Genomic DNA, 16212 nt, shown 5'->3' with positions numbered 1-16212 from the left:
AATATTGTCATTTGACCTATGTCATTTACCACTTTTGTAAGGATATTATGAAGATAAAAGTCACAGGATTTGCAAAGTCAATCCAACACTTGCTTCCACATGGCTGCTCTGATACTTTACCACACGCTCCGGGTCAAAGTGATGCTGATTTTTCTTTCAATATTTTCGTCCACATTTCATGTGAGATTCTTTTCCAAAGAATTAGGGAAGGATGAGAAAGTATTGCCTGACCCTGTCTACTATAATTGTTCGCCTATGATAAAGAAACCATTTTTACCTAGGTTTGTCTTTCTGGGTAGAAAAATTGAATAACTTCAGAAAAGTGAAATAAAGGGAAAGTTCTGTCCTCTTAAACTCTGGCACTTTGTAGGTAGGTATCTTTTGATGTTTTGATTTGAAAGAAATATATACATTGTTTCCAAGGCAGAGCTCTTTGAAGCCAGCACTAAATGCACTTTGTCCCAGGTGATTTCTTCAGCCCTTACAGGACCATCACAAGAAAGGGAGCCTGCTTCATCCCCAGTAGCTGGTATTGTTTCCCAGTGGGCATGGAGGGGGAACTACCACTGCTAACTTATTGCTCTTCCTTCATTTCTGATTACAGATTATTAATGTGCTTAATTCTGTTATTTCCTGAGTAAAAGTTCACAACATTTTACTCAGTCCTAAATATTTAGTTCAGAGGTGGGAAGTATATTCACGCTGTTTGCAACCATCACCACTGTGAGTCGCAAGAACCTTCTCATCTTCCCACACTATAGCCCTGTGCCCATGAAAGGGCGGCTCCCTGTTTACCCCATCTCTCAGCACCTGGAAACCACCCTTATGCTGTCTGCCTCTATGAATTTTGAAAGGTTTCTTTTCAAGGGCAATAGTTGGAAGTCAGTTTTGGTTTTTCAGTTTTTGTTTGGTTTGGTTGTTTTGTTCCCACCCACCCACCCCCAGTAAAGAGGGGTGAGGGTCTCTTAATGGAGCTATCCTCAGCGCTGTGTGATAGGACAGAACTGTGTGATTATTTATAGGTAAACGGTGTGCACTCCCTGAGGCTGCTCACTCACTATGTTCCATGATGTCTATTATAGGAAGAGAATTTTTTGTGGGCCTTTCCAAAAGGACAAATCAACGAGGTGCTGAAATCTTGGCTGATACTTTTAAGGTAGGTAAAGGATAATTTAGGCCTGGCACAGAATAATTACGACTTAATAAATATTCATAGACCCATTGCAAAAATATGTCATGAGTAATGGTGTTTATATTCCATCAGCTTTGCAAAAAGTTCCTAATATTTTTAAATTTGTTGGATGTCTTAGAAGTTATCAAGTTCAAATTTCTCAATAAACAGACTTCCTTGGATTACCACAGGAGCAACAGATAAAGTTCTCATGGGCATCTTAGGTTTTCTTCCAGGGTATAATCATGCAAACACTTGGCAGATGTTCCTGGCACAATCAGCGGTTTTAGGGGAAAAAAAAAAAGCTGGATGTCTCAATTGAGTCTGAAATGAAATGTGATTTTTTTCAAATTGGAATTAAAGGTCACCTCTACATGGGTGCCTACTATCTGCTGGAAACTGCTAGATGTTGCACATACAACCTCTCAAATTCCCTTTACTCTACTGGAAATTAATAGATCAGCTTGCTGGACTGCTTAAAAATGGATACAACTGAGGTAGTATTTAGTACAGCAGTTACGAAACCGCTTGGGATACCTGTATCGCATATCAGAGTCGCTGGTTCCAGTCTCAACTCCACTCCACTTCTGACCCAGTTTCCTGTTAATACACACCCCAGAGAGAGCAGCTGTTAGTGCCAATATTTGGGTCTCTGCCATCCACAAAGGAGACCTGGACTGACTCCCCAGCCCAAGTTGCAGGCATCTGGGGAATGTACCAGACAATACAAGATCCCTCTCTGTGTCCCTGCCCTTTGAGTAAAATGAAAATAAACAACCAAAAAAATTTTAAAGAAAGAAATATAACCCCCAAGAAATTCCCTACGAGGCAGTTTTTGGAGGATATTCAAACACACCACCCCAGCATAGCCCGTGCCACAGGCCAAATAGCCAGCAAAGCTGTTGATACAGTCACATCTGGAAGGGAGCTCTATGCTTTCTTCTTAGAAGCAGTCTTCATTTAGCTGGAAATACCAAATCCTCTTGGCCCCAGTTTTCCTTCCAGACATTCATGGCCTGCCAGTGAACACACATGGTTCAGGCAGGTTTTTAATCAGTTTTAGAATTATTCTGCAGTCCCAAACTGTTTTTTGTTTTGTTTTGCAATCCACATAGGACTATGCTGTCTCCACGGTCCCAGTGGCTGATGCCTTGCATTTGAAGAGTTTCTGCAGCATGGCGGGGCCTAACCTGATCGCCATCGGGTCCAGTGAACCTGCACAGAAGGCCCTCAAGGTAAAGAGGAGACTGCTCCTTCTCAGGGTTTTCCCAGTTCTCTCTGCTGGTGGGCAGCAAGCAGGGTTGGCAGGGAAAGAATGGACTGACATTTGAGCTATGTGTGATGTACCCTGCTGTGATGTCACATTCATTGGGAACCAGGAACACCTAAAGGTGGGAAGAACTCTTCACTGGTGAACCATTTAGTCACACACCGGGTTTCCTTGAAAGGCTGAGATTGGCCGGCGCCGCGGCTCACTAGGCTAATCCTCCGCCTCTGGCGCTGGTACCCCGGGTTCTAGTCCTGGTTGCTCCTCTTCCAGTCCAGCTCTCTGCTGTGGCCCGGGGAAGGCAGTGGAGGATGGCCCAAGTGCTTGGGCTCTGCACCTGCATGGGAGACCAGGAGGAAGCACCTGACTCCTGGCTTGGGATCGGTGCAGCACGCTGGCCACGGCGGCCACTTGGGGAGTGAACCAACGGAAAGAAGACCTTTCTCTCTGTCTCTCTCTGTCTCTCTCTGTCTCTCTCTGTCTCTCTCTCTCACTAACTCTGTCCATCAAAAAAAGGAAGGGAGGGAGGGAGGGAGGGAGGGAGGGAGGGAGGGAGGCTGGCTGTGATTGAGAATAATAAACTCCAAGCTTTGATGGGCTGAGGGAAAGAAGACATGCCAGCTGATAGCACTCCTTCTGATGTTCTGTCTCTGAAGTGGGGGAATGGTACACAAAGGCTTGCTAATAATATTCTTATTGGTTTGTTGTGTCTGAACTATTTCCTAATGATCTTTCAGAAAATCATGATTCAGAAGGACCTAAAAAGCATAACTTCTTATTTTCATTTGGAATAATTAAATTTTAGGACAGGAAATCTCATTTTTTATATGAGAATAGGAAAGCCTGGGAAAATTATGACTTGCCCAGGCCACACAGACAGATCAAGAATGGAAATCATGGATAATAAAGAAGACCTTCCATGTGAAAGTGCTCTCCATTTCATAGACACTTTCCTTCACCAGAACTTCAACCCTGGGGGAGGTATCTGGGCACCTGTAGTGACAAAGACTGTGTCAGTTTTGCTCTCTCCATTGTGCCTCATTGTGCATGGCTTATAGCAGGCCCTTCATAAATACCTGGTGAATGGATGAATGCATGCATTAGGTGCTGTTCTCTCCATTGTGCTGATGAGAAAACTAGATTGAGTGACTCACCCCAAGTCATAAGGCTAATACTAAATAATTGGCTGGGACTGTAGCTTCTTCCTCTTGGGTGGCCCTGCATGTCAACTTGCATGACTTACTCAAGAACCAAAACCCAGAAACTCCTGATAGGCAAAAGACAGTAAATCTATGTGCACCAATGTATATAATTTATTGGTTTGCCCTTCCAGGTCTTCTCTTCTTCTGTGTCAGTGCTAAACCTGGTGACATTTGTCTGGGAAGCAGTCGTTGTGCTGAGACAAATTTTCCCTATGCATTACCTGCAGTGTTTTCAGCTAGCTCACCCGGACTTTCTTCTCCTCCTCTCCCAAACTGTCTCTGATTGTATTTCCAGGGTTTTGAGCAATTGCAGCTGAACAGTCTGTCCCGGAATTTGGCTTGTGTTATGGTGGGTTTTTTTCTTCATTTCTTCATTTCCTTTGTTCTACTTCATCTGGAAGATTGTGTCCACTCGCTATGTGTGAAAAAGGTGACATCTTGAAAGAAAGAATCCGATGGATGTGTCATCTAAGTTATCTAGGAAGATGATTTTTCTCCTAAGGGAGTGACTGTGGGATTGACCCTTGGCAGCTGGTGTGGTGTGAAATCAATTACAAGGACTAGAGAGAGCTTATGCTGGCCTATACCGTGCCTTAGTGTGAATTAGCAGAAAGAACTTCTCTGGGTGGACAAATTAGAAAAAATAGCCCCTTCTGCCACACTGGTTAGATGCCCATAACTTAAATAGCTTGTTCACTGGACTGGCATCATGGCACAGTGGCTTAAGCCATATGGCACTGGTTTGAGTCCTGGATGTTCCACTTCTGATCCAGCTCCCTGTTAATGGCCTGGGAAAAAGCAGCAGAAGATGGCCCAAGTGCTTGGGCCCCTACTATCCATGTGGGAGACCTGGAAGAGGCTCCTGGCTCCTGGCTCTGGCTTGGCCCAGCCCTAGCCATTGTGGCCATCTTGAGAGTGAACCCGCAGATGGAAGATTCTCTCTCTCTCCCTCCCTCCCTCTCCCTCTCCCTCTCCCTCTCTAATTCTGACTTCCAAGTAAATCTTTTTTAAAAAGATAGCATGTCCCTAACTCAGTATGTCCCTAACTTAATATGTTCCTAATTCAGATAGTCTAGAGAGACTAGTACATAACACAGTAAGAGATAACATGATTAATTAGCACTGTGTTTCACAAAATAAACTCTAACTTCTATTCAAAGTTCAGTGGAGAGGGGAGAACTCCTCAATGGCTATGTATTCAGAGTAAGATTCCTGGAGAAAATAAAATGACACTAGACATGGGTCTTGAAGCATGGGTGACATTTGACATGGTGGGCTTTAGTAAGAGTTTCCAGATGGGGACATGGGCATAAACAAAAACTGATGTGGGCTTTTGAAGGTACATCAGGGGGAGAGGGGCAGCAAGTGAGATCCAAAAAGCTAGAAACTTAAAAGTGAGGACACCAGGATTATCACTGTGAAGCAGGAGTCTGGGCACCCACCAGTCCCTGAGCAGAGGGTTCACGTTTACTTCAGAGAGGTTGTACCAACATCCCTTTTGCAGAAAACAAATTGGAAGGGAAGACCTTGTAGTCAGAAAAGAAGACCATGCATGGCATAGCAAAAGAAGCCAAGCCCCAAATCCTTTGTGTGGCTTAGCAAGTCACTCCCATGTCTCTGTTCCCTTCCCATTTCCAAGTTCTCCAAAACTCTATCTCTTAAGGACATCCTAGGAGAACTTTATTGCCCTCCTTCCTGTAGAGTTTATTTGAGTTAGTGTTAATAATGATGTTCATTCTCTACTGGAAGCCTTCTGTGTCAGAAGCTATAAATAATCCTCACAGGCTAGAAAGACATTCTTTGGAGATCATATTTTCCATCAGCAAATCTGCTGCCTAAACCATGGTCCTGTGGAGTTGGCGAATGCCCACCTGCCACGTTCCTAGCATCAAAAGTGTCCTCTTACCTTGTCGTTAAAGGAGGAGGACAAATTGATCTGGAGAATAATGAAGGCTCCCTGAGGGAATGGTCTGAGGTTGGAAATAGATGGGTTAGTGAAATTCAGATTAAAGAGAACTGAGCAGTGTATTTATTCAAGAACAGTTTGGCTCCTGTATTAGAGCCAGGGATATAATTGCTAATGAGACATAAATATTGATACAGACAGGCAGGAAGACAGATGCATAGACAGAAAAATTATATACAATTAGTAAAAGCATTATTGGTTTTACTTTTCTCATTTTATGAATGAAACTACTGAGACCTGTTGAAGTAGATATTTTGAGTAGAATCTCGTGGCTCCAGAGTCAGGTTTCCTGGGCCCTGATTCTCCTGGTTCCATTGGCCCACCCCACTGCATACTCATTCTTTTGCTATTGGAAAATTGTTTCTGATTCTTTTACCATGGATTGGTTTTTGCTGAGCTCCCTCTCCCCTTCCCTTTTCTCTCAAACTACCCACCCCTTCCCATTTTTCGCTGGTATCCAGGATCTGACAGGCTCAGGGAAGGCCTGATTTGGTCTCTTACAAACCTCGGTGTCTCAGTCCTTGCCTCTGTAGAGAATGTGGCCATTTGGGCATCTCTTCAAAGGGCCTGTTCTTTAAGTACAGGTGAGCCGTGCCTCTCTGTGCCACACGCCGACAGCCGGAGTGCTTCCTGCATCTGTCGGTGCTCTCTGCCTCCTTGTTCCCTTCTGAGTCGGAAAGCCCCTTCCTGCATGTTCATGGAAAACTTAGAGCCAGGGGTTTCTGGGTAGTCTTATTGCATTCGAAACATGTGCTGCACCCTATTCTTGGTTAATGAAGTGGGCGCTTATGGAGATAGTCATCATACCTGTCTAGGCTGGAGTAGATTCAGTAGTGTCTGCATCGTCTATTTAAATGAAATCATCCATGCAGGAAGATTTTAGCAACTCTCTGCTACAAAGCCCAGAACACATTTATTACAGGGTAGCAAGGAAGGAAGAAAGGACTTACTACTGCATTTTACTATTGCTGTGGAAAGTAGGTTTGTTTGAAAGAATTCCTGAAGATATTTAGTATCAAATCTGATCCTAGAAACACTATTGTTTAACCAAAAGTAGTCTTTACAGCACCCTGCCCTTTCCATGGTTTTTCTTCCACACATTTCAGCATCCCTTTTATGGCCCTGGACAATCACCACCTTCCTCCTACCCTTTAGTTATAAAAGGAAAGGTTGTAAGAGTCATTAATATGCCGGCGCCGCGGCTCAATAGGCTAATCCTCCACCTTGCAGCGCCGGCACCCCGGATTCTAGTCCCGATCGGGGTGCTGGATTCTGTCCCGGTTGCCCCTCTTCCAGGCCAGCTCTCTGCTGTGGTCCAGGAGTGCAGTGGAGGATGGCCCAAGTGCTTGGGCCCTGCACCCCATGGGAGACCAGGAGAAGCACCTGACTCCTGCCTTCGGATCAGCGCGGTGCGCCGGCCGCAGCACACCAGCCATGGCGGCCATTGGAGGGTGAACCAACGGCAAAGGAAGACCTTTCTCTCTGTCTCTCTCTCTCACTGTCCACTCTGCCTGTCAAAAAAAAATTTTTTTTAATTAAAAAAAAAAGAGTCATTAATACAAGCACAGGCCTTGAGCCTACTAGTACTTTTCCTGAAGGGATGTTTGCCTCTGCATGATGAGAACTAACTCCAATGGCTGCTCACAAACATAATGTTGGCAATAGGAGCCCATGTCTGAAGAATAATGTGCTATTATTTCATTGATTTAAAGTAAAACAATCAAAACCACTCTATAGTGTTAGAGTCAGGATAATGGTTACTTTAAGGAGAGAGTGAATCACGGGCCAGAGGACTGCTTGGTATGGGATACTTTTTTTTAATTTTGGGAAAAATACATGTCTTAAATTATTGGGATAATTATTTCCCAGCAGCTAGGCCTGTGAGCTCCCAAACCCCTGACTTCCCCCTCTACATGATGCCTGGCTTTCCTACAGACCTGCCTGCTTTAATCTTTTTAATTAAGGGAGGAATAGGCATCAGAAAGGGCAAATTTGTACTGCATCTCACCCTGTTCTTTCCTAGATCCATGCCAAAAACCTGGATTAATTACATGCTATCTGTCATGGGAGGACAGACTGATATCTGCCCTCAGGAGGGACCCACAGTAATTCTCAGTAATGATCTTTAACTCCGTCTCCTTGGTAGGTAGCATTCAGTCCTCCAGTTAATGGGACCGGGGAAGAGTGGGGGTGGGTAAGAAGGAAGAATGAAAGGAAGGAAGGAAGGAAGGGAGGATTTAGGAAAGGAAAGGAGGAAGGAGGAAGGGGGACGTCTCGGTGACCTTTAGCTAAAACTCCTGAAGGGGATCAGAGGCGAGAGCCGCTGACCCAGCCTTGGAGGCACAGGCTGGGGCACTGTGCCATCTGCCGGCCAGGCAGCAAGAGAAGCATCCCCGCCCTCCTCTCCCCACCAGGAGACCAAAGCCAATTGTGTCATCCTTTTGGCATCCACAATTTTGTTCAGTGGCCTTTCTTTCATTTATTAATAATTCCATTCTTTTGAATTACAATAAGCTATTATTTTTAAATTATTTTAATAGAAATACAAAACGGATGTGGTGAAAAAAAGAATTAAGAAACCATCACTCCATTTTTGTGTCTTTGTCATGCAAATGGAACTAAAATATAACAAATGTAATTGCAGTTAGTTGACTTGTAATTTTAAATTAAAATGCTCACAATGCATCTCATGGAAATGTCTTTTAGGTTTCTTATCTACTTGGTGAAATAACTAACTGCATTTATAAAATTCCTTGAATGAGGACGAGGCCTGCTTTGCAGCTAATTTAAATTACATCACACACAGCCTGGCTTTCTTTTGAATGACTAAGTATATAATAGAGATCACTCAAAGAATATTTCCTCTTGTTTTGACTCAACTTCAGCTTTGATTTTATTTCCAAAAATGTCCATGTTATTTTATAGATGGCCATATAAAAAAAAGAAGATGGAAAAACCCTTAATCTGTTTGGATTTTGTATTTTTTTTTTATTGCCTGGAATTTCCTTTAATGACAAGAGAGCGGTAATAGCAAAACCCAAAGACAGAATGGGAACTAACTGGTATCAACAGGGTGATTGAAATGGAAAAATAAAGAGTGCATTTTTAGTTGTTGTTGTCACAGGGAATTATAGTGTGTAGCCACAAGATTTTCCACTTTGGATCTCTGCTGTGAAAGGCATACTGACAATCCCATTGTATGTTTAATTTAGTCTTATTATCTGGCTGTCCATCCCAGTTGTATTCACTGATCCACAAAACAATGACGTTTTTTAATCTACCATGTCTGTATGAAGAAATTAAAATACAAAACCAAATAGCCCTTGAATTTGTACCAAGTGTTTATGCTGCTTTGCCTGGCAGCAGTTGCCTTATCTAACAATATTCCCAGAGCTGGATGCCAACAAGGCTGGAGTTGCCAAAATAAAATGCTTTGGCATGATAAGGCAATAAATAATTTGAAGCTATGAGACCAAAACAGCCATGCTGAATTTTAGCAGTAGTCCCAAGGCAGAAAGAAGGCAAAATTGGCCAAGTGGGAGAAAGGGAATAATGATGTGCATTTTATTTTCTTTTGGACTTGTCAGAGGTAAAAGGGGAGGAAATTACATTTAAAGCTCAATTCATTCTGTCCATTAAGGACTAAAACATCAAAGAGTGTTCAGCTGACTCTGTCAGACGTGGTAGGGGAGTCAGGCATCTGTTAGGTGGTGGGGCGCATGGTCTTTGAAGGGGCCTTGCAAGCCAACACTCTTGTTTATGAACAGAAAAGTCTGTAAGTAACCTTCAGTGAGTGGGTCCCAGTAGATATGTGGTGTGGAATCATCAGAGGAGCTTTCAGAAAGCACACTGCTCTGAACCTGTCAGAAAATTCTGGAATTCTGGGTTTGATGTAGAGCCCAGGCACCTGCATTTTTGAAAAGTTCCACAGGTGATTTCTGAAGCATGGGCCATGCTGAGAGCAAGTGCCCTCAAGGATACCTGCAGCTTCCAAAAGCACCTGAATTAGAGTCCTGTAAAATGTGCACCATAAGAAGCCAATGCCTGTGTCATACGCAAAGCAACGTATTCCAGTTAGCCTAGCAGGTAGCCAAATTAAAGCCAAAGAGAGCTGGAAACTCATTACCTTTTTATTACCTAGAACTCAACATTATATAAACTTGAAATAAAATACTTAATTGGGTAATTATTGGGGTACCATCATTCAATCCATATGACATGCTAAAATTCCTCTTCGAAATATTCCAAGTTACCCAAAACCACTAATGTTACCATTTTCTGAGAACAGGAAGCTTGCAATTGACTCATGTTTCCTTATACCTCCCCCAACACACAGAAAAACCCAACAACAGGACCTGACCTTGATGTGTGAAGATCTGTGCCAAAAGCAAAACAAAACAAAATAACTTGCATCATCCTGATATTAGAGAAGAATTTACTTGTAAAAATAATCATGTTTGTTCTACTAAAGAAGCATAGTCGTCTACAGGGCCAAATGGCCAAGAGGGTAAAGCAGAGAAATTAGAATCTAAATCATGGATTGTCGTTCTGGCTCTGCCTCCAGCTCTCCCTGTGTGACCCCTGTCTCTTGTTTCCAGGCTCTTCTTGAAAAAAACAAAATTGAGTCAGCCTCGCTAGGAAAGAAAGTGTCATCCCTTCCCATTGGAAATTCTGTGACAGCCAGTCAAGGTGAAGTCTGTGTCTTAAACACGGAGATGTGCAATTGTTTGGCAAAAGTAACAACCACACAATTAGAAAGCACCAGCGATAAGGATTGTTCCAAAGTGGGTTCACTGTAGACCCTTGGCTACTCGTGATACTGGCCTTTCAGTGGCTGTAGGGGATGAGACATCTTCATTTCTGTTTGAAAAAAGAAAACCAAAGATCAACCCCATTCCATCTTCTTTCAGGAAGCTTCAATTACATTTGTAACCATGAAGTTGGATATGTAACAAATGACATCAAAATTTGATGGAGGGGGGAAGGCTAAGATTTGCTTAATTTATCCTTTGTGGAATTTTTAAAAAGGTGATTTAAAAGAGATCACAGGTGCAGCATGGTGGTATAGTAGGCCCCAGCTGCTCCACTTCCCATCCAGCTCCCTGCTTGTGGCCTTGGAAAGCAGTAGAAGATGGCCCCGGTTCTTGGGTCCCTGCACCTAAATGGGAGACCCAAAGGAAGCTCCTGACTTCTGCCTTTGGATTGGCCCAGCTCCAGCCATTGTGGCCATTTGAGGAGTGAACCAGGGAATGGAAAAACCTTTCTGTCTGTCTCTCCCTCTCTCTGCCTGTAATTCTGTCTCTTAAATAAATAAATTAAATCTTAAAAAAAAAGAAATCACAGTGGCAGTTTGGCTTCCTGATGGTACAGCAGTAGTATCATTGAGCAGCAATTATATGAAAGATATTATCCCAAGCAGAGGGATACTGAGATGGATGAGAAAAAATCTCTGCCCTCAAGGCTGCTCTGACTAAACTAGAGAAACTGCAGAGAACATTAAAAGGTAGATACTGTCACAGTGGAACCCAGATAAGTGCCTAATAGATGGCTCAGGGGCCTCCCAGTAAAGGTAATAGGAGCTCTGAGGAGGGAGTGATCCCGAGTGATGGGAAGTGTGAGTGGACCTATAGGAGCAGAAGCCAGGGACTGACACCAGTAGAAATGGTTGCTACAAACAGAACACTTCAGGGGACATCTCTTTTCTAAGTAAGAGACAATGGCTGCAGAGTGGGGGCTGTGTGTAGGGAAAGAGAGGTAAGGGACGAGTTGAGAACAGTTCCATTTATGCCCTGGCCACAGGAATGGAGGTTTTCCTTATCCGCTGCCTGCAGGGAGCCACACAGGTTTTTAATCAGAGGAGTAAAAGCTGAAGGTGGCCTCTCAGAAGCTGTCTGGCTCTGTGCCTGTAACGATTTAACGGAGTAAAGATCGAGCATAATGAAGCTAGTCAGAAGCCATCACGTGGTCCAGGGATAAATGAGAGGAGGGACTGAAGTAGGAAGGCAGCCGTGGAAACTGAACAGGCGGTGCAGAGGGGAAAGCCCGTTACAGCGGGACGGGAGCATTGTGGCTGATGGGCTGGAAAGGGAGTCCCAGGGATCAGCCCAGCCCTTGGATGGGCTGTCACAGAGCTGCTGGACTGTGCCAGGCACTGAGGGGGCAGTGATGAACACAGGGACTTCAGAAATGACTCGCAAACAGGGTGCTTTTGGTGAAATCAATCCTCAACTCCCAATTCTCCTACAAGGGAATGAACCATTGAAAATTGGTGAGCCAGAGTACGTTTCTGGATTCTGCTGACCTGGCTCCATATTTTGGGAGCAGAGCCGTGCTGAGACATGGCCAGCTAGCAGCAGCCCTGGTCGACATCCAGGGTCTAAGCTTGTAAGACACTAAGGGGTTGGCATCTGTCTCAGTTTCCATTGGCAGCAGTAGAATCAGGGCTCATCCAAATTTGGAGTCTCTGTCATTTACCCTTTTTTCATGTATTTTTTCTAACCTACATCTACCTACTCCCGAGGCCCACAAAAAAGATCACTTTAGTGATGCATGGATGCCCTCCATCTCTAGCACTGTCAGATTGATTCGTGCCTGAATGGATTTGGTGAGAGACTTGCAAAAACAAACAAACGCAGGATGATTTCTGCCCCATGATCTGAAATCGTACATCCCAGCATGACCTGTGTGATGTCCTCAGCCACACCAACACCAGTACCTTTGGCGTTAAAGGGATTAGAGAATGTGTCAGTTGAGCTGGAAGCAGGATGGTTGAGTTTTAGGTTACTGTTTCTCTGTGGAAATAACATGTATTAAATGCCTTCGCTGTTGATGAGTATCCTATTGCTTGGTGGAAGGCTAATAAAGCATGTGGTAAAACACAGACACTGAATTAGGAGTGACATTTTAATGGTGAATTATTCTTTAGCCTCTGGTGGGGGGAAGGTCTCCAGTACCTCATACAAGACTAGAATTTGGACTATCCTTAGAAATAATGACATGCCAGAGGAGCAAAGTAAATGTGCTACCACACCCCTACAAATCCATCCCACTAGTATTACCCTGCTCCTAATAATCACTTCTAATTTCTGCTTGTTTTCATCCAGCAGTCTAAGAATATTTCCAAATCTTGATTTTTAAATATTATCCCTGGGTGATTCTACTGCTGCAACTGAGACCCCATATTACTCATAACACCCTCTGTCTGCAGATAGACAAAGGCAGCTGGGAAGCAGGTTACATAAGCCATTCCCTTTTATCTTTTTCTGAAGTGAGACCAAGTTCAAAATGTGACCACATATCCAGAAGCGACTCACAGAGTTCCATAGAAAAAAAAAGGAAAAATAAAAAAGAATGCAATTAGAAGCTAAATGAAAGGGGCTGAATCTATTATATTTTGTGATTACCAGTAAAAGTCGTAATACCACTTATGTGTGAGGATCATGTTAATTTAATTTGAACAGCCTACGTTAGTGGTTCTTAAATTTTCACATACCTGAGAATCATGTTTAGTACAGATGTAAAATGCACATCACATCCTAGGGAGTCACCATGAGATATTCGGATCCAGCAAGACCAGAAGGGAGCCCGGAAACCACTGCGTGATTCTGAAACAGGTAATCCAGCGACCACACTGTGATGAACAGTGACTGTCTGGAACTCATCAGACACCACTTCCCACATTAGCATTTGAGGGCAGGGGGAGAAAATTATCCCTTAGTCAATTGCTATGTCCTTGCACAGAAAATGCCTCCTAAAATCATTCAGAATAATACCATGTTGAGTAAAATAACTGGCATTTTAGGGAAATAGCTCTCATGTGAAGGAAAATCATGCATAATCGTCCCCCAGGTTATGGAAATATAAATGCTTATGAAGTGCTAACTTTTCTCTAAGGCTGTGGGTCTTTTTAGTGGCAAATGCTTACAGGGTGAAGGATATTTATCATGTTTTCCATATAGTGCCTTGCTCTCTGGTAACATTTTCACATTATAATACAAGGTTTCTGCAGTGAGTTCTCATTACACTAATTCTCATCAGGCACATTGACCCTCAGACTTGAATAAAGTCTGCCTTCTTTCCCTCTGTCTAGTCCAGTGGCATGAAAACAAACATGATGCCAAATTCTACAAGCAGGATTAGTGCCAGGAGAAAGGAGAAACAGATCAGTTTGTTCCCGTCTCTGAAGCTGGTTAGGGAGAATTTGAGAAGGATCTTGAGAGAGAACCAGGGTGTATGAAGGTGGGAGATTCAGTGACAGGAAGGATGTGACACTTTGAGTCCTGATTGGCAGCTCTGCTTTGCTCCTCACCCAAAGTTGGGCTCTGAGTGAGTCTGTCTTGCAGAGGAAATTGCATCAGGAGACTTCAGGAGGATTTTAAGAGTTATTGGAGGGGTCTGCGCTGTGGCGCAGCAGGTTACAGCCCTGGTCTGCAGTGCTGGCATCCCATATGGGCACCGGTTCGAGTCCCAGCTGCTCCACTTGTGATCCAGCTCTCTGCTATGGCCTGGGAAAGCAGTAGAGGATGACCCAAGTCCTTCAGCCCCTGTACCCATGTGGGAAACCTGGAAGAAGCTCCTGGCTCCTGGTTTCAGATCAGCGCAGCTCTAACTGTTACGGCCATCTGGGGAGTGAACCAGCGGGTGGAAGACCTTTCTTTCTCTCTTCCTCTGCCTCTCTGACTCTGCCTTTCAAATAAATAAATCTTTAAAAAACAAGAGTTATTGGAAATCTGAAAGATGGTTAGAGCAGGGAGAACTTTTTATAAAATCAGCTTCATTGAGGTATAATTTCCACACAATAAAATTTATTTTTGAAAAGTTTTTGTTTATTTATTTGAGAGGCAGAGGGACAGAGAAGGAGAGGCAGACAGAGAAATCTTCTGGAGGCCGGCACTGTAGCATAGCAGGTTAAGCCACCGCCTGAAGTGCCAGCATCCCATATGGGCCCCGGTTCAAGTCCTGTCTGCTCCACTTCTAATCTGGCTCTCTGCTACTGCCTGGGAAAGCAATAGAAGGTGTCCCAAGTCTTTGGGCCCCTTTTCCCACATGGAAGACCCAGAAGGAGCTCCTGGCTCCTGGCTTCAGATCGGCACAGCTCCAACCATTGCGGCCGTCTGGGGAGTGAACCATCAGGTGGAAGACTTTCTCCCCCTCCCCCCGCACCTCTCTGCCTCTCTGTAACACTGAATTTCAAATAAATAAAATAAATCTTAGAAGAGAAGAGAAAGGAGGGGAGGGCAGGGGAGGGGAGGGGAGAGAAGGGGTGGGGAGGGGAGGCCTTCCATCCATTGGTTTACTCCCTGTGTGCGTGCAACAGCCAGAGCTGGGCCAAGCTGAAACTCAGAGTCTGGAATTCAGTCCAGGTCTCTCATGTCAGGGGCAGATCCCAAATTACTTGAGCCATCACGTACTGCCTCCCCTACACATTGCAGGAAACGATCAGAAGCAGATGCGGGACTCAATCTTAGACACTCCTGTATGGGATTGGAGCATCCCAAGTGGCAGCTTAGTCCTGTGGGCCACAATGCTGACCCCTTATAATTTTTAAATATATAGTCAATGAATGTTAACAAATGTATGCAGTGAGACCCAATAGAGCTTTTCATATTTGAATCCTTCGCAACAAACTTGTGTTTTTAATAACTTTCAAATCAAAAAGGATGTTTTAGAAGATCTGTTTGAAATTATATAATTGTACTTCACCTCGTTTCATAAAAGCAGTTTACAAATAACTAGAAATAAAGGAAAAGATGATGTAAGGGGCCAGTGTTGTAGCACAGCAGGTTAAGCCACCACCCTCAATGCTAACATTTCATGTGAGCACTGGTTCAAGTCCTGGCTGCTCCAGTTGCAGTCCAGCTCCCCGTTAGTGTGCCCAGGAGAGCAGCAGATGGTCCAAGTACTTGAGACCCTGCCACCCACATGAGAGACCTGTGAAACTCCTGGTTACTATCTTTGGTCTTGCCCAGCCCTAGCTGTTGCAGCCATTTGGGGAGTAAACCAGCAAATGGAAAATCTGTTTCTCTCTCTGCCTCTCCCTCTTTCTATAACTCTGGCTTTCAAATCAATCAATCAATCTTTAAAAAAAAAAAAGAGAGAGAGAGAGATGCCAGGGCCGGTGCTGTGGCCTAATGGGTAAAGCCACTGCTTGCAGTGCTGGCATCCCATATGGGCATTGGTTCAAGTTCACTTCCGATCCAGCTCTCTACTATGACCTAGGAAAGCAGTGGAAGATGGCCAAAGTCTTTGGGCCCCTGCACCCACCCAGGAGACCCAGAAGAAGCTCTTGGCTCCTGGCTTCAGATCAATGCAGCTCTGGCTGTTACGGCCAATTGGGGAGTGAACCAGCGGATGGAAGACCTCTCTCTCTGCCTCTCCTTCTCTCTCTGTGTAATTCTGACTTTCAAATAAGTAAATAAGTGTCATAAAAGAGAAAAACAAGAAAACAAAAGCAAAAATTCAAATTGGAGCTGAGTTTAAGAATGTAGACCATGAATTCTCATTTCAGTTTTTACCCATAGAACAGTTGGAATGTTAAGTTTCCATTCAGCCACTAAGTCATTTTTTCTTGTATGTTTAAGAGATTCAGTGAATTTGAGTCCTATTT

The 16212-nt window shown here is 43.9% G+C and overlaps 1 protein-coding gene across 1 annotated transcript in view; it reads left to right on the top strand.

Annotated features, from left to right (window-relative positions):
• Positions 1-16212, top strand: part of DDAH1 (dimethylarginine dimethylaminohydrolase 1) — a 164631-nt gene that overhangs the window by 130427 nt on the left and 17992 nt on the right. Inside the window, exons 3-4 of the mRNA XM_062191644.1 lie at positions 1083-1156; positions 2287-2406. Coding sequence (XP_062047628.1) covers positions 1083-1156; positions 2287-2406 — 194 coding nt within the window. The remainder of the gene's footprint in view (positions 1-1082; positions 1157-2286; positions 2407-16212) is intronic.

Source organism: Lepus europaeus, chromosome 5 (assembly GCF_033115175.1).
Source record: "Lepus europaeus isolate LE1 chromosome 5, mLepTim1.pri, whole genome shotgun sequence".
Classification (NCBI taxonomy): domain Eukaryota; kingdom Metazoa; phylum Chordata; class Mammalia; order Lagomorpha; family Leporidae; genus Lepus; species Lepus europaeus.
Note: the sequence above shows the minus strand (reverse complement) of the source record. Positions and strands in the feature narration are given on the sequence as shown.